Here is a 27,518-nt window from a genome sequence, read left to right as displayed (position 1 = left end):
AGTATTATATTTTTCAATGACCGTCGCACGCGAGACATCCATTATGCTTGGGATGAGTTCAACTCGAGGAATCTTCTCAGCCTTGGAGGGCGAAAGTTGTCTCTGAAGCGGGTCCCCTATCGTAGATGGCACGATATTTGCACTTACAGGCGTGTACGTCTATTTACAGGCATCCACAGGCCTTCTGACTTACATGTACACGGGCATAGGCAACATAGAAGAAATGTGTAGGTGTAAGGACTTCGATGAAGATTCCTCCAGGCCTTCGTGTCGCGGTATTTACAAACTAGAATCGCCTTTATGGAGAAAGGAAGGTCTTTTCGATGTTCACGAATAGAAGTTGTTAGTCGTCAGACTAGTATTTTTCGTGATTTCCTTCCACTGAGAATGTTTCATTCTGAGAAGAAATTATCTTTGTTAAAAATATATTTATATTTGGAAATTTGCTCGAGTTGTGAAATGTTATGTTAAAATTATTGAGTCGTGACAATTACCAAAGAAACACTAATCGAATACTTTGGAGAAAGCTAGTAAGGTTAAAGGTTTTCAAAGTGTCTTTCCGCGATGAAATCTTTACCAATAGGGATAGTCAAGTATAAAATCAACGTCGACCTTCTTGTCTCTCTTTGAAACCCACGTTCTTGTTCTTGTCCCAAGATATTGTTCTATTCATCAATAAAATATTGATTGAGAGAGAACGAGAGAGAACGAGAGAGAGAGAAATTGGCTATTATTTCTTTCTTTTTTCTTTTTCTTTTTCTTTTTCTATTTCTTTTTTTTTTTCTTTCAGCATCGACGAACGGATGCTTGCTTGGCTCTAGTGTCCCCAACAAAGTTTCTTGCTCAAGCGGATGTTAAAAAGGTGCTAAACGTATGCGAAATACATCGTACTTCCGACAATTAATTTCGATTTCAGATATATCTGTACATATTTCTCGGTGTTGGACCATCGTTTAATATACGAGTCATATGTGATCATTCGCATTTCCTATATCTTTCTCTGTTTATTCCTTTGACGCATCATCCATTGATACGGTGAAAGTGCAAGATTTTTCTTGGCCTTCTCTGTGCCATGCGTACTACTGCAATAAGATTTCTTTTCTTGAGGAGAAAAGGACAATTTTACGGAGATAAATACAAAGGCGTGGTTCAACGTATATACTTTGCATAATGTATTCGAGTGTATAAAACTAAAGAAATCTTTTACACAAGAACAATAAATTTGCATTCTTACAGATCCTGACCTACGTGACTGGTACATCACATATATGGCACTTTAATGATCTTTGTCGTTACAGTCACGTTGCTGGAGAAAGCATGAAGAAATTCTTTAAATCTTTTTATTATATATATATATATATATATATATATATATATATATCCTCGATCAGACGATTTATGTCATTTTCGGTTTTTCTTTAATCGGCCCATAAATTTTAACTCTGTCATATGTTTTACATTATTTTACTTATATAGAATCAAACTCTAATGAGATTGAATAATACATTATTCAATAAATCTAGAGAATAAATTTTCTATTATTTTCATTTGATATGTTCTTCTCACATATAATGTTTCATGGGAAACGAACTTACTTGACGATGAATATAAACATTTTCTTTCAAATAATATATGTTATTTAAATTAAAGAATGTTCACAAGTCTGTACCAGCTAGCTGAAGAAGTGCTGTTGGCAAAACGAACCGATAAATTCATGAAAGAGAGAAGAGTGATTCTAAAAGGAGATCGTTGTTACATGGTGGTGGTGATGGAGGAGGAAGAGGTGGGGGAGCGGATGAAGAGGGTTTCTTCTCGTTTCCACCATGTGAGAAAGTGAAAGCAAAAGGCGAGCGTACAGCAAAGACGAGACGAGATACACCGTGCCGTCTTCGAGTAGGAGCACGATCCAACGTGAGTCTCGTTCGTCCTGAATCAGAATATAATCAGAGATCGTTCGACCTTTTTTTTTTCCTTTGTTCGTGACATTCGTTACTTGTACTTCATTATTTTTTACTTCCATCTTTTTCTCTTGTACTTATCATATTATCGTTTTTCTTCAATTTTGATTTCATCTGAAAATTAATTATGTCATTAGATATTGATAAAGATTAAAGATAATGCCAAAGAATTCCAAAGAAATAAATAAAAATAATAAGACATTACCTCGAAGCTCCAATACCTTCTAAAAAGAATTAAAGGCCATAAAGAGATATATACATATATATATATATATATATATATATATATATATATATATATATGTATATATCTGACTATAATCCTTGATCCCTTGTAATTATTAGAACAACGTACAAATAAAGATCTATTCCTCATCGCCATCATCATCGATCATCTTATACTAGATCCATCTTTCTGAAAATAGAGTTTGCCTTGAAGTAGAACCATCGGTTGCGCTCACCGAGACTATCGTTGTGATCGCGTTCATCACGAATCGCAAGGTCTCTTCTTGTTAATAAAAGGAGAAATAGAAAAAGAAAAAAATAAAACTGGAATTATTATACCGTCAGAAGAGATTTCGTAATGTCCTGTCAAATGTAAAGAGATCGTTAAACAAAAAAAAAAAAAAAAAAAAGAAAAAGAAAAAGGAGAAAGAAAAAAATACTCGGATGTTTAAGATAGTCGGTGGAGTCGAAAGCTTTCCACGGTCTATGCTCTGACAGCTGAGAGTGAGACGTGTGCCCGACCATGAAACGAGGGATGCTTAATTAAAAATTGTAATGGAGTGTTAACTCGGTGTATTCGATTTCTCTATTCTAGAAGGTGATCGTCCTTTCGTTTTGGTTCATAAACTTAGCGAATATATATATATATATGTTGTATATATATACGTTTGAAGCAACTCTAGCGTGGAAGGAAAATGTGTTAAATTAAAAATGTTAAATTTATAGAGATAAGAAAAAAGAAATCATTTTATAAACGATTATTATTGTTCTAATGAGGAAGTAAACGTAAAAGAACGTTTATATGCTTCATTGAGTATAAATCCTCCTACTCGATACTCGTTTTCTCCTTCATTGATTTCAAATAACGAGACATTGATCTTTTTATCTGTCATATAGATCAACATTTTATACTAATATTTTATTCTATTTATCCTGCGATTATATTTCTTGATTTATAATCATAAGTCAGTAGACGGATGCTATATACGATATTATAGATAGATAGATGGATACATACAACTTTCTCTATCACGATGTCTCCTTCTTGAAGCTTTAGATAAAACATAAAATTCCTCGATGTACAGTGAATTTATCTTTGTGAGTTTTTTGCATTAAATTATGTAATATAACGAATCTGTCATCAGCATGATTCGATGAATTTTCTCGAAAACAGTATACATCTATCGAGAGAAATATTATTATAAATATTATGTTTATATATATTCACAAAGTATATATATATATATTGATCTTATTTATATATGATACGTTTTGAAATTTCATCTTCGATGCTATTCTTTCAAGGAGAAAAGTTGAAAGGGTTACGACCTGCAATTCTCGTGAGAGTTCTTTTTTTTTGTTTTTGTTACCGAAGGACCGGACGTATAGGTGAGTCTTCAGAGGTGGGGTCAAGAAGAGGGACTTGCGTGTTTAATTAGCCGTGTGCCTTCAAGATAACAATGCCATGAACGGATTACGTGCTTGTTCATTGTATTTTCCTGCAGATGATTATAATATCGTTAGTCGATATTCAAGAAAATCTAATTAAATAATTAAATGTAATTATTAATTATATCGATTAATTAATGTTAATTTATGAAATTGTTTCTAACGAGATTACAATTAATATTATTATAAAAAGAAATTAATTATGAATTATCAATATAAATTAAACTATTATATTTTAAACTAATTGCGAAGAAAGTATAGCTCAATGCAGCAGATAATTAACTTCAGCTAAGTAAGGTGCAAACGATGGAATCGTTCGGAAAGCTAATGATACGATTCATTCGTTTACGTTCTGCTCTTACGGTTTCCTCCTACGATTAGCAAAGGATAATTTTCATAATTAACGTCAGCAGCTACGAATTTACACGATTATTATCCGCCACTGTTTTGCTCGAGTAATACGAGAGAATTTGAAGAAGAAAAATAATGTAAATATAGTGGTACCATAAAATAAGGAATTTCTTGGGCAATCAAGAGATTAGAAATCACCATTCGTCTAAAGATCAGCATCCTGAATAGGTCCATGTATATAGGGTGTTCCATTTGTCTTTCGATCATATCAAATATATCTACAAATTTTAATAATGTTAGCAATTATTTTTATAGAAAGAGAACGATCTTGATAAAAGTTTTTTTCCATCATAATTTGTTTATCTATTTCTTACAATTTGTTGTAATATTATGTTTTAAAGGATCAAATTTAATATAAGACACCCTGTATATATATTGTACAATGAAATCGGTGCAGATTCACTGTACAATATATATATATATATATATATATATATATATATATACATTCGTCAATGGTTTGGTATATCGAAGATGCCAATTTTAAGCGGGCAGGAGAGTACACGTGCGCAATACACGTGCCAACTTTGAAGGGGGTAGAAATGGAAATTTATCGTACTCTTTCAGGAGCAGATAGGGAGTCTTGCGCTAATGCATTTTGCGTAATAGGCCATCTTTAATTCTAGTAGAAAATATCACGTTGTGATACTTCTTACGCTCTCGGTGATATACAAAATTAATACATTTCATTTTGATTATGCAATGTTTTTTTTTTTTTTTTTTTGGAACCAGCTCGTTCTAATAGCATCGTTCAACCTGTTCATCAGTGTGGATCAATTTAATATTATTATTGTTTAAATAAAATGTCCAAGAAAAGGAGAAAAAAAAACAAAAGAAGAAGAAGATATCGCACGATACTTACTGAATTAAGTTCCTTTTCTAGACGTGGGAATTGGTGCGCGAGTTGCTTAAATTGTTCGGTCGATTTTCTCACAGGATAGAACAATTCGATACGTCGGTAGCAAGAAAAATATGTCAGGACAAACGAAAGCCAGTGTAATTTGTGCAGATTTTGCCAGTCATTACGATACTATATCATTCATCGTGCGTGGAATCCTATAACAACAGTTTAGATCTTGCGAATAAGAGAAGTCGTAGGACTCCTGACTGATGACTTATCCCGTTGTACGAATGTATCGTTGTACCTTAGAATCTGGCACAAGGATGTACCAGTCAGTGAAGCGAATCCCTCTCGTTTCTATACGTAAGACTGGATCTACGTGTAAGATTTTATAAGTTATAATGTAAAGATCTTATTAAAGAGAGACTTCTTAGAAATTATAATTTATCCTTTTTTTTTTCTTCTTTTTCTTCTTTCTTCTTTATATATCGTCACTTGTATCAATTTTTTTCTTCATTTATTTACAGAATGATTACAAGAGAGGAACGCAAAAAAAAAAAGGGGGGTCCCTGTGGATTCACGCGATTTGTTTAATGTCTACCTTACAAGCCACGTATTATTATTTTAATTGCTCCCACGACTTGTTTCCCCAGGTGTTGCGTCACGCGTGAACACATTTCACTTTTTAACTTATACTTTCATTCTTCATTAGCCGAATCATCGTCAACGTTAATAAACGTTTCCTTTTTCATTTTCGGGTTGATATTCAGAGATTGTAGTTATCAAAGATACCTAACGGTTAATAATTATTTATAATAATATACTTTGTTTCTTTTTGTTTTCGTTTATTCTTTCAAATTGTTTTTGAAAGTCTTACTAACACACCAAAATTTCCATAGATCCTTCGTAATTTTACTTTCACTGATGCGTTATCTATTCTAGCCATCTCCGAAGTATACGTTTCTGACTTGTATATGTCTTATATGTGTTTGCTCGATGATGTAGTCTCCTCCGTGAGAGTTTTATGAATCTTCTTGGTTCTTATTCATGATAAAATATATATATATATATTTTTTTTTAAATAATATACTTGATACAATCGGGCTCTATATTTATATTGTGTATAAATCTTGTATTAACAAATTTTATTACAAATTAGAAAAATGAATGTTCGAAGAATTTATTTATTTACATGTATTGTGTATCTACCTTTGTATACTAGATATTCTCGTAACAACTAGAATCTCTTCTATTCAGTCTCTATGATCGCGTAACACGTGCAATATGCATCCGAACGCTTTTCAATCTTGAACACTGAAGAGTCTTTCGTTGTATATGATGGAACAAGGAAATCTTCCCCTTTACGCAACAGGAAATGCTTCTCGCATCTTTGAGAAAATAAGAAACCTACCACATACGATATACAAAGAAATAGAAAGTATTAATAGAAAGTTTTAAAAATGTCCTACAAATTTCTTAGAGCAATTCATAATCGTTTGTTTCGAATTAATTTTTTTTTTTTGCTGACATACATAAATGTAACACGACACATCTTCGTCATGGATTGTTGAGATTTAATCTGTTTCTAAATAATCCATATTTTATAAATTCTTCCATTCGTACATTACTGCTTCCAATTATAAAACATTTCAATGCTTTTTCCAAAACTGAAAATTTCATCTAATTAGAATAGGGAATATTGATTTATATTAAATACAATAGTAATGATGAATTTAGTAATTTTTCAATGATTAATGTTTATCTGTTTGGTCGGTAAAACAAAGAATTACTTTTACCGATTATTTTTAGTCGGATTGATAAGTCAGAGAACTATAAGATATCTCGTGATCGGTCGGTAACGATGGTAAACTTTATATGATCAAAGGAATGCAAATGGACAATCATCTACGAGATTATTTCAATGAATCAAGCTCTCTTCAAATGTTATTACTGCATTTGATAATGTATTGATGGGCATTCTTCCTCTTTGGTAAACTTGTGTCTATTGGAATTCCGTAAATAACATATCATTAATGAAGCCATTAAATAGACTCAATATATTTAACAAATAAAATTATTTGTTGGTAACAACATACAACGTTTAGGAGTACTCGTAAGATAAAACAGAGCAGTTCCTACAACATGAAAAATTAAATTTAATTTGAGATTTAGAATATCTTTTGTTTTTTACAAATTTTTAAATAATTTTACAAAAATATAGTAAAACTGTATTATATATAAAATATATATGTTTTCATAAGCGAGAATTTATATTTTATATTTTAAAAGCTTCTTGCGGTACAGTATTGCTTTTCAAATCTTTTATAAAATTTTGAATACTTTTTCGCATATCCCAGTTTGTCTTATTCAAATATGTTTTACACCATTCTTTGGTTAATTTAGTTATTTGCCCAAATTTTGTAATTATTTCAAATTTCTCTGTTGAGCTAAAACATTCAGGTATAAAATCCTCATTGGATACTGTACTATCTATATTAGTTAAAGATTTATTATCTGGAGCATCACCAATGTTATATTGATCATTTGTAATAATATATTCATTGTCAGGTCTAACTGATAAAATAAAAGTTCTATTAAATGACAGAACTTGAGGATCACTACCAATATTCTTAAACAATCCAGAAATAGATATGGCTATACATTCATTGTCATCATATATCAGATCATATTGAAATGAGTTTTTATCATGATAAGTCTTTGGTAATGTTTTTAGAGCATTTAATACATTATCTTCTCCATAATATAAAAATTTATCCCTTTTATTAGGATCTGTTATTTTTAAAATATTTCTATTTGTAGTAAATTGCACTAATTTTCTTTTATGTGCGATAGAAAATGGAATACTAAAACTGAAAGAGTAAAAAGCATGTTTATCATATAATCCTCTCAAAAGCGTTCTATCTCCTTGATCGTATAAATTGAAAAAATGTGTAACAAATTGATATACAAGTTCTTGTTTTGTACTATCTTTGAAATAATTATTGTATATTAATGGCATATCAGAAACAGATATAGATACACCATCTAACTGAATTATATGTGGGCAATGTGCCTTCACAGAGTTTATATATTGTTTTGCACTAGAATAATTTTCACATAATGGATTACCATCCAACCAAAGTTTCACAATTGTTAAATTTTTTAAGGCCCCAAGATCTTTCATGTTCATTAAACTATTGTACCTTAGATCTATATATTTTAAAGAGATTAAATCTAAAGATTGCATTGCATCCAATGTGTATAATTCATTATGCTTTAAATTTAAATGTTCGAATGTGGCCACTGTTTTCTTTGCCACTTTTAATACATGTTCCAAGTTTGTTATTTGAGACAAAGGACAATAAATGGATTTAGACAAATCTAAATCCTTATGAAATGCTTCCAAATCTAATGATTTTGTATTAGAATCATACCTTCTTGTCAGAGTAGTTAGAAGAAGTGGTTGTATATTAACATTTAAATCCTGGACCGGGGCAAAACCCAACACTATTGTCAAAATCAGAGGATTACCATGTGGATTTTTAATAATTAAACTAGATCTGCATAGTTTCTCTATAGCAGGCCCACAATTTTTAGCTATAAAATATGAGTCTTCGCCACGCACTTGATATTTCACTGGTAACAAATATATAGGCTTTATAGAATTCAATATAGCTTTTAATACTTCTTCCTTGTTATACTGTGCACCTCTAATAACTTTAAACTCATGCCACAAATTTGGATTTTCCATTAGTAGCCGTTCTTGGAACATAGAATTTTGACCCATGGTCAATTTCATGGCCACAGAAGAATCTAGAGTACGAGTACGTGAACATCCCAAATTTCTTTGCATATTGCTTGATTTCTTGTCAAATCAATAGCATAATATTAATGGCAATATCTTTGTTCAATATTGATATATATATATATATATATATATATATATATATATATAACTATTGATCCTGTTTACAATTTTCTTGAAAAAATACCTGTGAAAAAAAAATTTCTTATTTACTGCATATAAAATTTTCTAACCTATGTGAACTCAATAATATAAATAATACATAATTACCAATAAGTTCCTAATTCAATTCATAATTCTAATTATCTTTTTTTTTAATCATTGTTTTTATAATAATTCATAATTTTTTATTGTAAGATATTTCTTTCGGATAAGACATTTTGAATCAGTTAATGCCACCATCCCGTAACAACATAATCAATATAATATTTGAATGTACGATATAATATTAAAGAAGAAGATATTAACATAAACATAATTAATGATAACGATTAATAAATGTTCTGATAATAATGTTAATTGAATATGTTCTTAAAAAAAAAAAAAAAAAAAAGAAAAAAAAAAGAATATAAGTACTACTTGTTCGTATTATAATGACGATCCAATCAGATTTCGTATTATTCGATTAATTTCGATCGACCAATCACAGTCACCTACTGAAGGAAGTAGCAATATAATTTCGATATTATTGCGATTATCGAAATCTCGAAATAGTAAGATTAGTTCCGCCGGTTCGTGACATAGTCCAGATTCGAAATAAAAGTCGTCGCGGAAAAGTTTGTATAAATGAAGAATATTAATATTATTGTGGTAAGTAAAATGATCTCTGTAAAAATTACATCGTCATTTTTCTTTGTTGTTAGAATAGAAAATTAATTATTACTGTGTCTAATACATGAAATTTATCTATGTCTACTTTCGTCGGGGGAGTGGGAGGACTTCTTTAAGCAATGATTTCTTAAAAGTTTTCTTCTGTCTTTGATTTCAGCATCATCATTGTCATCGCCTGATTGTCATCGAAATGAAAAAAGAATTCTTCCATATCTACAACGAGCCGTAGTTCGAGTATCGTCATAATCATTTACCTATGTACGTACAATTGCGAAAGGTGTAAGTAACTTATTTCTTTTAATATTCTTTTGAACATAGATGTGATAGTTTTGTATCTTAGGATAGACCGTTGATCGTTTGCGTTATACGTGTTCATACACGTGTACATATATATATGTATATATATATATTATACATATATATACACATACATGTATATACGTGCTGCAATATGACGATACGAAGCGCATTATAGCAATTCAATAATAAATTGTAGAACGTTCGGTCCGTTGTATTATGCGCGGGTAATCACAGTAATAAGCAGTTCTAAAAGTAACGTAAGTACGTTGTAGGTAGTAACGAATAAGCCGTAATCTCGGAGGATGCTCTCTCTTGCCTTCTCGACGCATCGATACAACCAACGTTCGATGCTAGAGAACGAAGAGAAGAAAGCGAGAGAAAAAGAGAGAGAAAGACAAAATATGATGAAAGATCCATGGGCGTCGTACGTAAACGCGATTATTCTCAATCGATTTATAACTTTATACATTTTCTTCGATCTTTTAACAATGGCGCAGATCTCTACCTTATCCGAGTGTTCTCATATATATATATATATATATATATGACATTTTCGATTATCGAAATGTATGGAATTAATTAACCGCGCCATCTGTGGTTGCTCATCGAAAAGTAAAGTTCATCATATGATAAGTTATCATATGATAAGGTCGATAAAAAATCTTGTTGGTAAAAAGTATTTCGTAATATACTATCTATATATATATATACACATATATATAATACATATGAGTATATATGTGTGTGTATATATATATATATATATTTATATTATATACATATATCTTTCGCAATCTGGCCTCTGGGGCACACACAAACTCTTATAAAGTAAATATAGTATATACGCCTATGCCATGGGTATATAGGGAGTACCTTGTACGTACCCGTTAAGCCAACATCTAATTCGATAACTGGCGAAAATAATAACGTAGCGATCCGTTGCCGTTCTAAGAGCAGAAGAAGAGCGTCTTGTTTCTCAGCATCCCTTTTTTCCTTGTACCGGGTGTTCGTTAGAAATCCTTTCAACAACAAGAGAAATTCCAACGTCTTAGATCTTTTCACAATTTTCATCGTTGTTCGTTATAATATCGTCGAATCGTTATATCGATTATTACGATGGTTCGAATAAAAAAAAATGAGTGGTAGGAAAAGGGAGCACGATTGGCGAAGTGATAGAGAGAGAGAGAGAGAGAAGAAAGAGGAAGGGGAAAAATGGTGGGAAGTTCCGAATGAAAAAAATTTTTCGGATGCGATGGGTTGGAGGAAAAGGGGGAGAAAAAAGAAAGTAAATAAATAAAAAAAAGGAAGGGAATCTCGAGGTAAAAGAAACGGTAGCGATTTATAACGATGCGTCCACGGCTACCTCGGTAGTCGATGACACTTATTAAAAGTTTCGAAGGTAGCTGGGAGCGGTGCATCGATCTTCTTCGTCGTCGCTGTCTCGTCCCACTTCTTCATCTTCTTCTACTTTTCCTCTTTCTCTTCATCTTCTTCATTTTCTTCTTCTTCGTCTTCGTCTTCGTCTTCTTCCTCTTCATCATCTTTATCTTTTTCTTCTTTTTCTTCTTCTTTTTCTTCTTTCTCCTTCCGCATCATCTTCTTCGCGCAACCGAGCAAGTAAGCAACCGAACAACCAAGCAACCAAAGCAAACCAAGCAAACAAGCAACTCTGCCTTGTTGCACGTCGACGAGAAATACCGAACAGTTTAATAAGCACAAGCGGTCAAGGCGATACCGCGATACAAGATACGAACCTGCGTACCATCCATCACCGGTCTCGACTTTTCGGTGGCTACTTTATGGACTCGATACAGGACTGTAGGGATTTACTATGGATCTTTTTTTATGCATTAAAAAGAAGGTGAGAAGTGGATGAGAACGAGCACGATATTGTCTCGATCGAGATATTATTTAATCACTTTCGAATAATAATATATTAATCTGTGACACATAATATACCATATTATACATTTTAAAATTATAATATTAATAGATACTCTTACATTTACTACGTACGTCGATAGAGAATTTAGAAGCAACTTATATTTTATCTCGATCGTTTGCGAATTTCATTCTACCCAATCTCCACCACTCCGTGTTCCACCTTACTTACCTTCCCTTCTTTTTACTATGCCACGGTGCTCCACCTCGCCTCTCCTCTTTCTCCCCCGTCGATGCATTAAATTCATCGTTCGTATTTCTCGCGTAATGTTCGCGACGATAATAAAGCTCGGAGGCGCGCTCGCTCGTATCCTGGTGGTCGCGTGCAAAAAATACGTTAATTCCGCGTAGCTTGCATGACCGTGCAAATAAATAAAACGGCAAACACATCGGGGCCGTGGCACCGTATTTTATATTTTATCCGGTTCGAATGATTGATTGCGCTCCGGTGTTCCTGCTACCGACACACAGAGTCCGCGAGCGAACGTACGTACGTACGTACCTACGTATGAACGTACGTACGTACGAACGAATGAACGATAGCATCTCTCGCGAAATGCCTTGCCACGGCCGCCATACCTACGGACTGTACTTGTCGTTTCACGCATTGTTTATTATTGTCCGATGCTTTTATCACGATCGACGTTATGTTGCCAGCCGGTATGAACTGCCTCGAGCACCGCGCAACCCCCTTTACATAGAACGCGTGAAAGGAGGACAAGGGGTGGACGAGAAGAGAGAGCCTCTAGGTCGCGTGTGTTGTTTCATCGAGCTTTTTTTTTTTTCTTTCTTTCTTTTCTTCTTTTTTTTTCTTCTTTTTTTTTTCTTTTTTTTTTCTTTTTTCTTCTTTTTTTTTTTTCTTTTTTTCCTTTCTTTCTTTTGTACTTTTGTGTTAAAACATCGTCGAGATCGATATTCAAAATAAAATTGATTTCTTCCGACGTATATGATAAAGTTTAAGAGAGAAAGAGATTCTCGTACCTCGGATGAATAATTATTATCGTTACGCGAGAGTGATTACGATAATTATAACGAATATTATCTCTTCTGTCGATCATATCTATCGGTATTATAAATTTTTATGATGTACGAAGAAATAAAAAAAAAAAAGAAGAAAAAAGCACAGTTTTAATCTCGTACGCGAGAACGTTGAAGTAAGAACAACAAAAAAAAAAAAAGGCTACATATTCACCGATAGTTCATAATATATTTTTGACATGGATCTTACGAAGAATTTGTTTTTTTCTTCTGTTTTTTTTCTTTTTTTTTTTCTTTTACTTTCTTTTTTTTTTTTTTTTTTTTTTTTTTTTTTACGAAATACACTGATAAAATAATATACGAAAGTAAAAGCGGAATAAGGGAGGCCCAGAATGTGCGCGCACGCTCGCGTTCCGCGTGTGTACTACGAGGAAGATCGTAATTACAGAAGCGAGACTGAAAACGCGCGCCTTCCTCCTTCGGAGCCTGCGAGGCACGATCTTCGATAAGTATAGTTGTTTCAGGATCGCGTCGATGCCTCTCTTTTACTCCCGCTATCTCGCATTATTGGTACAGGTCATGTGAAAAATTTATTGGCTCGAGCCGGATGCGTACTCCATCGTCTTTTCTTCTTCTTCTTCTTCTTCTTCTTCTTCTTCTTCGACGTTCCTGCAGGCAACTACTGTCATTTTTATATTTATCAACATCCTTAGAAAAATATCTATACTCTGTAATATATAGCTTTGTGATCCTTCCGTAGATCGATAACGCCCACGATGACTAATTAGAAAAAAATAGTTGCGCTAAAAAAAAATTAGACCCTCATTGAATATAACAATTTAATATATATTTCACGATTATATTTTTACATTAAATATGAACATTTTAAATAAACCCGCTGAAACTGTTTTATCAACATCGCGGTCGGTAAAAAACCTAGACGGAGAGTTTTTAATTCCTGCCGCTAGGTGGTATTGCTAGTGAAGTTTTTACCGCCTTAGAAAGAGAAAAAGAAAGAAAAAACAAAGGGAGAGAAAAAAATGGAAAAGACAATGAAAAGAAAAGAGAGCAAAAAGAAATTATATAAATCGATCAATTTCAAGCACACCGCAATGTCTCTTATTGAAATTAATCCTATAAATCCTGCTTCAAAAGAAAAAAAAAAAAAAAAAAAAAAGAAGAAAAAAAAAAAAAAAAGAAAAAGAAAAAAAAACAAAGAAAAAAAAATCAAGAAAAAAGAAAAATAACGAAGGTATTTATTCCGATAAATTATCAGATTGTTACAATAAAAAATAACATTGTTGATATCGTTGAAAATAATAAGATAGGCAGGTACGATTTGATCGATCTCGATCTTGTAACAATTCATAATATAAACGAAGAACTCCGAAGTTGGATTCGGATAGCGAGACGAAAGGGTTACATTGACGCAAAGTAGTAAGCCCCGGGCAGATTCTAGTTGAGGTACAGATTTATTAGCGATAGAGCGTTTCGATAGCCGCTCGTGCATCACCACGCCCATTCCGCGTGGCTGAAGAACGGAGAGAACGAAAGGCCGTAAGAAGGGACGTTGAGAAGAGAAGAGAAGAGAAGAGAAGAGGTGAAGGAGGAAGAGGAGGAAGAGGAGAAGGAGGAGGAGGCAGAAAAGGAGAAGGAGGAGGAGGGTTGAGCCCTCCTTGGCCTCGATGCGCTCGCAACGATGCGGAACGCTACGGCTGGCTGCTGCGCCGGCCCAAAGAACGCGATGCACGGGCCTACCGTCGATATAGCGCCGATGCTTTTCTTCTTCTTATTTTTATTTTTATTCTTATTCTTTTATTCCTTTTATTCTTCCTATCCTTTTTTTCTTTATCCTCGTGCCTCGCTCGATCGAGCAGCCGGCGGAGGGGAACCTTCGACGATTTCTCGCCCTCTACGCCCGAGGTGCACCGTGTTCTTACGAAGCTTCAACGAAGCTTTGATCTTTTCTCTTGGAGATCGTGAGAATGAGGAAGATGTAATTGTTCCCTCGGCCTTTTTTTTTATATTCATATTCAATTTTTTCATCATAGAATTTATCCCGTACCTACTTGTATTATTTCGATTAATATACACATATACATACATACATGCACATACATACACACATATACACACGTATACACACGTATATATATATATATATATATATATATATATATATATGTCTTTAATTATAGTGTAAATGATGTTTTCAAAGATATCAAAGCAAAGATAATCACTTTTGAAACATGACCATTGCATTGGTACGACCGATTAGTTCTTTAATAAATAAAAATAAAAGTAGACAATCAGAAATGAAACGATTTATTCGCACGGAACAACTTTCTCTCTCTCTCTCTCTCTCTCTCTCTCTCTCTTTTTGTAGTCAGATTCGTTATTTCAGCTGGGGGGCGGATCGAAATTTCTAAAGAGAAGAATAAGAAGAGAACCGAGAATCGATCGAACGATTTAAAGAAGGTACTCTTCGTGGTTACATCGCGATAGACGCCCTCGACGATCGTTATATCTCACCGTGGCGATAATTAGCGATCGTAGTGGATGTAATCGATCGTTTAGTGCCAACAGACGCGAGAGATACATCCTGGAAAATCGGAGATCGGTAACTACACACATTTATATACATATACATACATATATATATATAATATATATATATATATATATATATATATATATATATATAAAACAGAGAGCAGCGCAAAAGAGATAAAGAAGCATCGAACGGTGAATCTCTATCGGAAAGGAGCTTGCTTACGCCTCGGATTTATGGCTTTGATTACCAGTCCATATATACTCGTCTTCGTGATTTTGTATGGGTGAGTCGTGATCTTCCACGCCTCCCCTCTCTTTCTCTTGCTCTCTCTCTCTCTCTCTCTCTCTCTCGCACTCTTTCTTTTTCTCCCTTTTACTCACTCACTCACTCACTCACTCACTCACTCACTCTGTTTAACTCTCCTTCCGCTTCAACCCCATCCTCTATATAAAGTTATCGCATTCTCGTTCCGTAAGTGTCCATTGTCTTTCGGTACTTGGTATTACACTCCTACTCGATTTATCGACCGATGTAATTTCACTTTTACAATTGTCTTCGATCAAATTTTGACGTGGCATAAATCATCCTACCAAAAAAAATTTTTGAATTGACATTTCTACCTCCGATAGGACACGTTTTTTTTGTTTTGTTTTTCTTTTTTTTTTGTTTTGTTTTTTTTTCCCTCCCCAGATATGCGTTACATTTTGAACGTCATAGATCTTCACTTTCAACAATTCGATCGTAATGTCTCGTTTTGATCAGGACAAATATTCTATGATATATGTTAAACAATGATACGACATAGCAATGATTTATAATTAATTCTAATTTATCTGTAAATACCATTAGAGTATTTTCGATTGCATAACCTATCTGCATATCTACGAATGAATAAATTTCCTTTACATTTTAAATAGTCATAGATTTAACTTTCCAAAAGAAAAAAGAGAGAAAAAGAAAAGAAAAAGAAAAGAATTTGTACCAAAAAGTTTTACATTGGATCAGGACGAATATATTCATTCTATCGAATATGTCGTACGTATAACATGCAAAGTATTTAATTAATTCTAATTCATTTCTAAATACTATTGGTATCTTTTCTATTACATATACAAATACATAGATAATATTTGCATATCTACGAATGGATAAATTTGTTTTACATTTTTCAAGATCACGTGATATAGCAATGAATTTAATTTATCTTTAAATACATTATATTAGAATCTTTTCGATTGCATACATCGAGGGCAAATCCATTACGCTCGAGTCGATAAATTGAAAACAAAGAAAAAATCATTTTGACGAAAGCTCGTAGATGTTTGGATTCTTTTCTTTTTTTTTTTTTTTTGCTTTCTTTTTCTTTCGATATATACATATATATATATGTTTGTGTGTGTGTGTCTGTGTGTGTGTGTGTAGAAAGAAAGAGAAAGAGAGAGAAATAGAGTATCATGAGATACCGGATGATCCACGTTGATCTTTCGATCGTGGAACGGCAGTTAGGAAGCACGTTTAACGCGCGCCGAGGACGCCCCACGTCGAGCGGTGAGAAGATGAGAAACGTCGCGGGAGGTCCTGTCCTTAAGGAAAGGGCCAACGATTGATGGACATCCTCGACTACACGAGCCTGATTATTCGGTGCTCGCGTCTCTCCTTTTCCTTCTCTTCTCTTCTTTTTCTTATTCTTATTCTTCTCCTTGTCCTTTTTTTTTTCTTCTCCTCCTCCTTCTTCTTCTTCCTTCTCCTTCTCGTACACACGGAGGACGCAATGCGAACGGTGCACGCAACGTGTACGCACTTTGGTAATCACCGGTCGTTAGCGCCTCATTCACACTTCGACTATCGATATATCGTCTCGATGATCGCTCGAGAAGGACGAATAAAAGAGTTGCGACATCCCAATGAAGTCTCACGTTTCTTTAACACATATAATATTATATATGTATATACGTACGTACCCTATATATACCTACGTACTATATATTTATATGTGTGTGTGTATATGTGTGCCGAGTTTGCATTTGATTCGTAATTCATTTTGATTTTCTCTTTTTTCTCTTTCTTTTTCTTTTCTACTCAAGTGTGAATGGTCTTGTTTAATATCGTTATTGAATTTTCTGTTTAGAATTTCTATATGCACGTAGATATCCGATGGCGGGTTATATTGGTTTTCTTCAATAACCAATGGTAAAAGCAAATTTAATGGCTTACTATCGTATTTCTCGATTATTCAAATGTATTATTTTACGAGTTAACAATTACTATTAGATAGATATTCTCATTTCGTTTTATGTAATGGTAAAATATTCATCGTGACGTTTCATAAGCAAGAATATGCGCTATCGTTTGTCATTACGTTCGTACAAACTTCCAACATGCACATATATATATATATATATATATATATATATATATATATCCTATCATACTTCTATCAGACTTTCATATTATTTACAATATATGAACGCTCGATCATTATTCTTCTCTTTTAAAGAAAGACAGTTAAGTACCTCAATGGTTACTGTTCTCTCTTTTTGTACCTTAAGAAAATCATGAATAGAAAATTAACGAACGTGCAATAATGGAAATCTTTTGAGTTAGTTTTGCATCGAATAATGAAGAAGGAACGAACGTAATATAAACAATTTCATTTAAAAAAGAGCCACATATAGAAAGTAACATATTTAGAAGATAATAAAAAATATGCGAGAAAGAGATCGGAAAGAAAGAGAGACTAAGAGATAGAGAGAGAGAGAAAGAGAGGGAAAGAGAGAGAGAGAGAGAGAGAGAGAGAGAGAGAGAGAGAGAGAGAGAGAGAGAGAGAGGTAGAGAATAAGGAAGGATGTAAACGTTAGGTATCCGTGAATAATCGGTCTCTCTTTCTCGCGCTAATGCGCGTTTCATGCAAATGCACGTGGGCCTTCGTGCGAGATAAGAGCGGCGTGCGAGAGACGTTAAAAGGTCCGGCCTTCTCAACACCTCATCTTTTCTGGTAAGCCTTGATGATCTTCGAAACTGGTTGGCTCATTAATATGTGAAGGGTGGTGCCACCTACTGGGCGGAGCAGCAGGTCATTGAAACAATGGTGTTATGACTAGATATCGTCAGGATCATATGTGTATCTCGCTTTCTCTCTTACAGTCGATTGATTCCAACCGATGATCGATCGATCCCTCTCTCTCTCTCTCTCTCTCTCTCTCTCTCTCTCTCTCTCTCTCTTTCTCTCTTTTTTATATATTTTTTTTCTTTTTTTTTCTTTCTTTCTTCAGTAACTAGCCTCGTGGTTATAACATCAAAGCCTAAGACCCCATTGAGATTTCTCCTTTCTTCTTTCTTTTTCACTCCCCCATGCCCAACCCCTCTCTCATTTTTTTTTGCATCATAACTTATTATAATTGCCTAAATCATCAGTGATACTTTACTCCATATCAAGATTAATTATTAGAAAATATCTAAAATTGCAATCTAAATATGAAAATGTTCTAATTACAGTCTAAATATGAATGATACTTTTATTTCTCATGTCGTAATTAGTATAAGAAAATTTGGAAATAATGAAAGAAAAAAAAAAAAAAAATAAAAAAAAGGGGAAAAAAAATAAGTAAAAAAAAGTTATTCTTTCTGTATTAATATATTTTATTATTAATACGGAAAGAAAGGGAAAGAAAAAAAAAAAACAACAACGAAAAAAACAAGAGCGGATTGGTACGCGAACACAGGTAAAGGCAACACCATTCTAACTGGATCCAGTGGTCCTAGTTCTCATCCTCATCCTCATCCTCATCCTCATCCTCAACCTCAACCTCATCCTCCTTCTTGAGGAAGGGTAGAGTGCCAGTCATATATTAAAGGACCGTTGGGGACACCTAACAAGCTGGCAGGACACGTTTCCCAGAATCAGGCGGACCTGGGATGCTGCGACCTACCCTCTCCGCGAGACTCCCTTCTTCTCCTCTCCTCTCTTTCTCTCTCTCTCTCTCTCTCTTTCTCTCTGTCTCTTTCTCTTTCCCTCCTTTCTTTTACCCATCGTTCGCACGTTATCCATCTTTTTTCCTCTACCTTTTTTCTTTTTTCTACATTTTATTTTCTTTTTTCTTTCTTTCTTTTTTTCTCCCTCTCTTTCTATTCCATTGGCGATAAAAATTATGGTAAAGTTGAACGCATGTAAGAGAGATGATCATCGGAATAAATTATTTTTATTTTATTTAACTTCGAAAAAAATTTAAGATATACCTTTTAGAAGATATAAAATATTCATCGATTTTATAATCAAATCTATTTAACGTCGTAACATAATACATTCGGGTGCTAAGTATATGATGACGGATACGTGAAATATCATTTGATCCGATTGATCGGCTAGCGAAAGTGATTAAATTGTTGAATGCAATTGTTGAATTGTCCAGAAACTGTTATCGGTATCTGAAGATCGTAAGTTTGTTCTTGTCCCAATCCAGGTTTCAATAATGTACACCATTTACCTCTTTTGATAAGAGTCATTGAATGGGAAATAACTATGTATATATGTTTGTATGTATGTATGTCCTTTATCCCTTATCGTTAAAAATACAAAGGTAAAAGGAAAAGGATATAGATAACGGTTCTTTTATCCAGAAAAGTTTTTGTTTTCGCGATGAAAAAGTCGGCTCGCGTATAGAGGGAAACAATCCCCTGTTGGCATTCGGCAGGCCAATAAATTAATCCAAGCGAGTTCGACCAAGGTAAGCCTTCGCTTTCGGGTGCTTCCTAAAATACCCGAACGAGTTTACCAGAAATAAAAACAAGTCTTAATTAAATGAAACGATCGTCGTCGTAGTCGTCGTCGTCGTCGTCGTCGTCGTCGTCGTCGTCGTCGTCGTCGTCGTCGTCGTCGTCGTCGTCGTCGTCGTCGTCGTCGTGGTTAGCCGGACTTCGCCCTCGCTCTCCAACATCCTACAGAGTTCGATAGTTCCGCCATGTTCTTTTTTTATGTCGAATTTAGTGCGCTGCGTTCCGGCTCGAGTAAAAGGAGGAGGAGGAGGAGGAGAAGAAGATCGTTTAGGAGTAAGCGCACACTCGTATACTATTATTCGATTACACGAGAGCACCCTTCGAGAGTGCAACTTTATTATCACCATACGAATAATCGCGATTCATCTCTTAAACGTTGTTAATAATTTATTTTCACCATCTATAACTAGAGAGACAGAGACAGATACAAAAGCAAAGATAGTATCGAGTTTGTTATAAATTCTATCGCCAAAGTTAATAACACACCTGTAATATGGTGTTAGGTTTATGTTTCTAATTATACTTTGTTCAATATATATTCTCTCAATTATATAGATAATATGTATGTTCGGATTTATATTCGTCCACGGTATTAAAATATTATTCGAGTAGTATTTATTTTTATCTCGATGATATTAGATTTATGATTAGATATCTTAGAGATTTAATTTCGTCCACTCGATAAAAAAAAGAAACAAAAAAAAAAAAAAAAAACAGAAAAAAAAAACAAAAAAAAATTATAGACGTAAAAGAAAATTGTTTTATTCGATTGAAAGAAAGTTCCGCCTACGCTCCCGATTGGTCCTTACTCGTTGTTCAGAGGACTCGTCGAGGACTTCCCTTTTGCGGTCCCAGCTCAGGTAGCATGGTCGTAGTATCAGAAACACATCGTGTCTTACACGAACTGCGTCCGATAACACTATTACACCCGAAAGAATTCACGCGGTTCTCTTCCTTTCACGATTAGAGTAGCTTTCCCAAAGTGGACTGAGAGAGAGAGAGAGAGAGAGAGAGAGCCCACTATATCGGAATTCTTTCGTTCGTGCTTAATTAAGTCGACCGTTCCGAATCGATTTCTTATCCGCGGACATGTTACTTGGATTCTAAAAAGACTAAAGGAAAAAAAAAGAAAAAAAAAAAAAAAAAAAAAAGGAAGACCAAAAAAAAAAATATAAAAAATAAAAAAGAAAATATCTGGTAGTAACTCGAGATTACGATTTGTTTCTTGGAATCATGATAAATTTTTCGTGATAACTAATCTAATCTGACGATGTGATTCTTATTTAGACTTTAACGTGTTACGAAACGTGTTATAATCTTTGATTATATTTGATGATATTAGAAAGTATCGAGATTTTTAATTTACATTTAAAAAAGAAGAAGATAATAATAATGAAAATCTATGAAATTGTTGTATGTTAATGGATAATTTTTCACATGTGATCCTTAATAGTCTCTAAATTAGAAAGTATTGGGATTAACAGGATCGTACGGTTCACACGAAGTGAATAATTTTAAAATGCGTCGTCGATGTCAAAAAGCAACTGGTACATCATCGAGCAGTCGTTAAATTCGATAGGTACCTTATGTGACAGTTCGATTAGATCGACGAGTTCACAATGGAATTTCGATTCGTCTCGCGTCGGGCCACAATTCCTCTGATCACGTCCTTCCTTCTATAATACGAGTATATGTATATATATATATATAGCTTACGTCTGTTAACAGGCATTGATGTGTTATTACGCGCCCTCTCAAATTATTTTCGGACCGATCGAAGCACGCGCTGTCTCGATCGACGTTGGAAGATTGATGATTGACGTTTTTCGTAGGTTTGTTACGAATGTCCTTGCGAAAAGCAAAAACCTGCCGATGAATTAACGATCCATCAGATATACCTTGATATAATTGTAAGTATAACCACCAATGATTCATTAAATACGAGAAAAAAAATTCTGATCGGATATATAACGCCGATTGGAATAAAAAGAAAAGGGAAAAAAAAAAAAGGAAAAAAAGAACATAAAAAAAAAAAAAAAAGAAGAAAAAAAGAAAGAAGAAAAGAGCGTAAAGATAGTTTGAACAATGGAGGATTAAGAATTCAGGATAAAAATTCTTACGATGACAGGTTAGGACCAGAATGGTAGGGGGGAGGGGTAGGGAAAGGGTCAAGGGTAATGCATTCCGTGAGTTGACACTCGTAGCTGGTTCGAATGTTTCGGATTTTTTCTCTTCCCCTCTTCGTCTCGACCTTTTGTCCTTTCGATGCATCTTATACCTCTCATCCTCCGACCAGCTGTATCCAACAACACGCGGCGTATTATAGGCCCATGAAACCGAGGAGAGAGAGAGAGAGAGAAAGAGAGAGAGAGAAAGAGAGAAAGAGAGAGACAGAGAGAGAGAGAGAGAGAGAGAGAGAGAGAGAGATCTTCTTGCCTGTGTAGTACGGTTCGTGTTCTCGGTTCTTGGAATCGCTAATTAGTGTCCACCTTGTTTTATTTCCATGCCGCTCGTTCGGAGCCTTAAAATTGGTGTCCACGCTAGGAACGACAACACCGAATCCTTCATAGGGTAAACCCTCGAGACGGATCCGACGCTTCTGCCGAAGATTTCTCATACATTTATTTCAATTCCAATTATTTGTCGAAACATTTCAATGCGACGTATCGAAAAGCGTCAATCGTTCTTAAATGTCGGTCTTTCTTTTTTTTTTTTCTATTCGCGACACTTCGCCATCGATTTTCACGATTATTATTTTTATTATTATTATTATTATTATTATTATTATTATTATTATTATTATTATTATTATTATTATTATTATTATTATTAACAAATTAATTGTGATCATTAAATTCAATTGCCTGTATAAAGTATGTATAGATAATATTTAAATGGAATTAATCAAATTTATCAAGATCTTAGATCTAGATAATGCAAAAGTGATTAAATATACGTAAACGTTAAAGGATCATTTTCTTCGATAGGAGCGATCGTTTTTATCTTAGAAACGTAATTACCCGGTATAATTATCCATGGCGAGAGTTCGGAAGCGTGCCCCGCGCGGCGAGACTTTATCGGACTTCTTCAACGAATTTCTCGAATGACTTACGTTTCTTTCGATCTTTCGCACCTCCTTCGGTAGTTCTAACTCCTTTTCCTTCGTTTTGATCCACGCTGCTGATTCCCCCCCGGTGTCCGGATGAAACGGGCTTGATTCTTGGAATCACTAATTAGTATCCTTTTGCTTTCTTCTTTTCCAATCGGCGAACGAACAAGAAGAAGAAGAAGAAGAAGACGAAGACGAAGACGAAGAAGAAGAAGAAGAAGAAGAAGGAAGGGTTCACGAACGGATGGATCCGATCGAGTAGATCGTTCAGGACTCGTTCGCCGAGACTGACTGACACCTTTAACGATATGTATCATATGTTTACGAACCTAATATTGCACAGCGCAATTTTTTTCTACGAATGAACGTCTCTATTGTTAATAATATTAATGAACAATTTTTTTTTTTTTAGTCCAAAGTCACACCTAATATAATTTCTCGAAATAGATCGATAATATTATTATTCGTTGTGTACACCAAATATTGTTCTTTCATTTATACCTTTCGATATATCAAAGAAAGAAATTAATTTTTCATCAAAGAAATGGAATAAAAACAAAATCATTTTTTGACACAACGAAAAGGAAAATGAAAAGAAACAAAAGTACGTACTACTTATATCTATAAGAAAGATTGAAAGTTGATCTAGCTGTAAGAGGATCATATATCGTTACCGACGATCCACGGATGTTTGCACGTCCTTTGCCAGGAACAGGACGACGACGGAATAAAGCAGAAACGTGACTGGCGCTCCTCGCGATTTACGTCAAAAGCAGCGGCATCGTGAAACTCTCGCATACCGAATAACGACGTCGTCAAGAATAATATCTCCTATGTAGATTCGATTTCCGATAGAAACTGGCATCGTACCATGAATGTTAGTAAAAGACTATACGTTCAAACATTTTTTTTTCTTAACGTCGAATCTAGAACATCATAGTTAAAAATTCGATAATTTACAAATTGTCATTATAATTCAAATGAAATATCACAAGAGATTTATATATTTAGAATGTAATAAGGCTTTTCGATATTGGATAATTGCAATTGTTTGAGAAATAATGACGAAGAGATTCGAATTGACCGGTTCCCACAATTTAAACAGTAGTACAATCTGTGGAAGTAACCCATAAATATCTTTCCCATCGAGAGAAGCCAGTCGGACATCTCACGTTTTAAAGTTTCAGTAGCCAGGCGGCGGCAGCGGGGGTGGCGGTGGTAGCGGAGATATCCTTCTGTTCGTTCGCCTTTGAGTCTCGTTCGCGCGGTGATAGATAATGACAATTTTGCGTAAGGGAGGACGAACTGGTGGACAATAACAACAACGACTGATCCTTTAACGAGACGAGAAGAGTCCGGGGGTGGCATGAGAGCCGCGAGAGAATGGAAAAGAAGAAAGTTGGAAAAGGATTTGAGATCCAAGAGAACTTCTCTTTTTAAAAGGATCAAAGCAAGAAAGAAAGAGAGAGAGAGATGGGTGGTATGGAAAGGGCTCTCGGTGGGGTGAGAGGGGGGAGGGGGAGAGCGTGTGCACGTCGAAGGCGGCAGGACGGAAGGACAATGCGCCGCTCTCGCATCGCTCGCCGGCCCGCCAACAGGATAGCAGTTTTTTGCCCAATTGAATTGAATGTAAAACACGGCCTTACATCAATCTGAGCCGCGAGGCTGAGTGACCGGAGTGATTTAAGTATCGTCGAGTTCGCCGCGCCGGTCTTTAGAGCTTTCGTACGTGTTCCTCTCTCTCTCTCTCTCTCTCTCTCTCTTTCTTCCTTCGGCTTATAGGCCACTGTTGGTAAGCTGAGCTACTCTGGAATCGACGCGAGGAACGCCGACTGTTAAGTCGCGTCCGAGACCCACGCGACCACCTTCGTCATTCTTTTAATCTACCTCTTTAGGAGAACCTTTTTTTCTCTCCTCCCCTTCGTCCTCCTCTCCACTTCTCTTTTTCTTTTTTCTCCTTTTCTTTTCTTTCGTATAATACATCTTTTCGAGCTAATTTCATCGCGATAAGAAAAGATTTTGAATCGGTAATGTGGTTGAAAATTTTATTCTAACGACGATGAAGGAATCTCATTTGACTTATCGAATGCGATTGATTAGACTCGACTCGTCTTTTTCTTCTTCTTCCTCTTCTCCTTTTTCCTTTCCTTTCCTTTCCTTGCCTTTCCTTGCTTTGCCTTGCCTTTCCCTTCCTTTTCTTTTCTTTCTCTTTTTCGGACAAAATTGGAAAGAGAATAAACGTCCTGATTTTCAAAGTAGAAAGATTGGCGATACGTTTTACTGAGAATTTATAGCAAGAAGGGAGAGGGTTCTAACAAGAGACTCAAGAGTTGTGTTCCACCACGGCGGAGGACGTCTCTCGCAAGGAGAGACGGAAAGACGACAAGTATCCTGAGTATCTAACTACTCTCGCGGACTGGTATGGTAGTTTACGCTTATAAGGTCAGATTACCTTAAGTATGTAGAACGTTTTTCTTCGCTTGGAATGCAAGTCGCCTCGATGTCGCGCGTCGTCCCTTCTGAGAAAATCATGAATGTACCGCGAGCGGCCGGCTCGTCGAAATTACAAATTATAATTCACGATCGGTGGAACGTACACGGGGCCAGCTAACAGCGACGTTCCCCATCGATCGGACAAATTCGTCGAATATGTAATCGTTTGGAATTACGAAAAAATTCCTCTCTTAATCGTACTTATGTCCCCCGATATCTTTCTCGTTCTCTTTAAAGGTTTATTGATTTTGAGTGACACGATGATATCGATCCGAAAGGGAAGATTCTTTAAAGCGTCGTTGGTAATGGTGCTGATGGTGATGATGCTGGTGATGGTGATGGTGATGGTGATGGTGATGGTGGTGGTGGTGGTGGTGGTGGTGGTGGTGATGCTGGTGATGTTGGTGGTAAACGATTCAATTGTAAATCACGAAAGACCTTTAGGGATCCCCCCGTGGCAAATGTGCCACGTAAAAATGAAGTTGGGCACCGCTTCTATTTCAGGCGCCCACTTAATGGTATAATGTAACGTTCCACGGTGACAAACTCCACGGGGCGAACAACATTCCCCTGTTGAAATTTTTCCTTTTTCGCGTCGTTCTCCTCGTCGTTCGGGCCAACGACAAGAGCGCCCTTTTGTTTCCCAGATTCTCCCGCCTCCCTCTGCCACACACTCTCTATATCTCTTTCTCTTTCTCTCTCGATTATGCAGGAACGACCTTATCGATGGTCCTCCCTCGAACGTTTCACGGATCCTCTTTTTTCTTCCCGTGGGAAGAACATGGATACTTATTTCTCGAAAACAGTGAACGTCGAAAAGAGAAAAAAATGAAGAAGATGAAAAGAAAAAGAAGAAGAAGAAGAAAAAAGAAAAGAGAGCTGTCATGATGTATCCCTCGAATTCATCTTTAAAACGATCAAAAGATCATTCTCCTCCATCTTCATGAACTTTAATCACTTTATGACGAAGTGAAAGAAAGAAAGAAAGAACGAAAGAAAGAAAGAAGGGAAAGAAAAAAGAAAGGAAGAAAGGAAGGAAGAAAGAAAGGAAGAAAACAGGCAAGAGAGTTTGGAGACACTCGGACGCCCCAGGTGCAATTCGACTCGCGAAATCGGACGTCCCCGTGCGACTTCCCCTCTTCTCCGCACCCTCACGGTCCCTTTTTCGCGCAGCAGTAGGAGGTATAAAGGGGGTGAGGTAGGGGTGTTCGCGCGCAGGACGCGTACGAGGACTCCTTCGCGTACGTTCTCACGTAGATAGGTCCCCGTACATGTTAGGGAGAAAGAGAAGGAGAGAAGGAGATAGAGAGAGGCACAGAGAGAGAGAGAGAGAGAGAGAGAGAGAGAGAGAGAGAGAGAGAGAGAGAGAGAGAGAGAGAGAGAGCCGAAGGTGGGTATATACACCAAGGGATACTCAGGTATACCAAACCGTTGTCTTAAGGCTACCATATATTACGTCTGATGCCATGGGGTTCCAGGGTCCTCCTCGTTCCACCTGCGCGACTTCGAATCGCTCCCTCCTCCTTCTCTTTCTCTTTCTCCTTCTCTTCCTTCTCCTCCTCCTCCTCCACCTCCTTAGCTACTTCGAGGATAGACCGAGATAGAGAAAGGGAGAAAAGAAATGGAGAGGAGAAGAGCACGAAGGGGTCCCACAGGCCCCGTGTCGTCGCGGGCATTCCTGGAGCTGATTTTATTTGTAGGATGTCAACCAGTCGGAGCCAAGCAAGAGAGAGAGAAAGAGATAGAGAAAGAGAGAGTGGAAGGGACGCAGAATGCGACTCTTGTGGAGAGCGTGAGAGAGAGAGAGAGAGAGAGAGTGAGAGAGAGAAGGGAGGTGCATGGAACCCTGA

General features: G+C 35.6%; 1 protein-coding gene and 2 long non-coding RNA genes across 6 annotated transcripts in view; 1 reads left to right on the top strand and 2 right to left on the bottom strand.

Moving 5' to 3' along the window:
* Nucleotides 1–1,381: 1,381 nt before the first annotated feature.
* On the bottom strand, nt 1,382–12,354 carry LOC118448946 (uncharacterized). 3 transcript variants are annotated; one of them, XR_014982792.1, is made up of 7 exons: nt 11,934–12,354; nt 4,137–4,261; nt 3,554–3,682; nt 3,202–3,364; nt 2,164–2,373; nt 1,596–2,072; nt 1,382–1,519 (listed from the first exon to the last, which is right to left on the bottom strand). It is a non-coding gene; the product is annotated as an uncharacterized LOC118448946 (long non-coding RNA). The 3 variants fall into 3 exon arrangements; XR_014982791.1 differs by having other exon boundaries at nt 3,453–3,682; nt 11,934–12,350; XR_014982793.1 differs by lacking the exon at nt 3,202–3,364.
* On the bottom strand, nt 7,035–9,225 carry LOC118448947 (nuclear RNA export factor 1). Of its 2 annotated transcripts, XM_085660521.1 has the most exons (3): nt 8,960–9,225; nt 8,319–8,876; nt 7,035–7,754 (listed from the first exon to the last, which is right to left on the bottom strand). In XM_085660521.1, exons 2-3 carry the CDS (start codon nt 8,735–8,737, stop codon nt 7,160–7,162), a joined length of 1,014 nt encoding a protein of 337 aa, XP_085516647.1. In that variant the 5' UTR covers nt 8,738–8,876; nt 8,960–9,225; the 3' UTR covers nt 7,035–7,159. The 2 variants fall into 2 exon arrangements, with proteins under 2 accessions (XP_085516647.1, XP_035738815.1); XM_035882922.2 differs by having other exon boundaries at nt 7,040–8,876; nt 8,960–9,224.
* Nucleotides 9,381–27,518, top strand: part of LOC118448941 (uncharacterized) — a 231,552-nt gene continuing 213,414 nt past the window's right edge. Inside the window, exons 1-2 of the long non-coding RNA XR_004840278.2 lie at nt 9,381–9,499; nt 9,678–9,799. This is a non-coding gene — a long non-coding RNA (uncharacterized LOC118448941). The remainder of the gene's footprint in view (nt 9,500–9,677; nt 9,800–27,518) is intronic.

The sequence above is a fragment of the Vespa mandarinia genome, chromosome 12 (genome assembly GCF_050613455.1).
Source record: "Vespa mandarinia isolate Hongniang chromosome 12, ASM5061345v1, whole genome shotgun sequence".
Lineage (NCBI taxonomy): Eukaryota > Metazoa > Arthropoda > Insecta > Hymenoptera > Vespidae > Vespa > Vespa mandarinia.
This window is presented reverse-complemented; position numbering and strand designations above follow the sequence as displayed.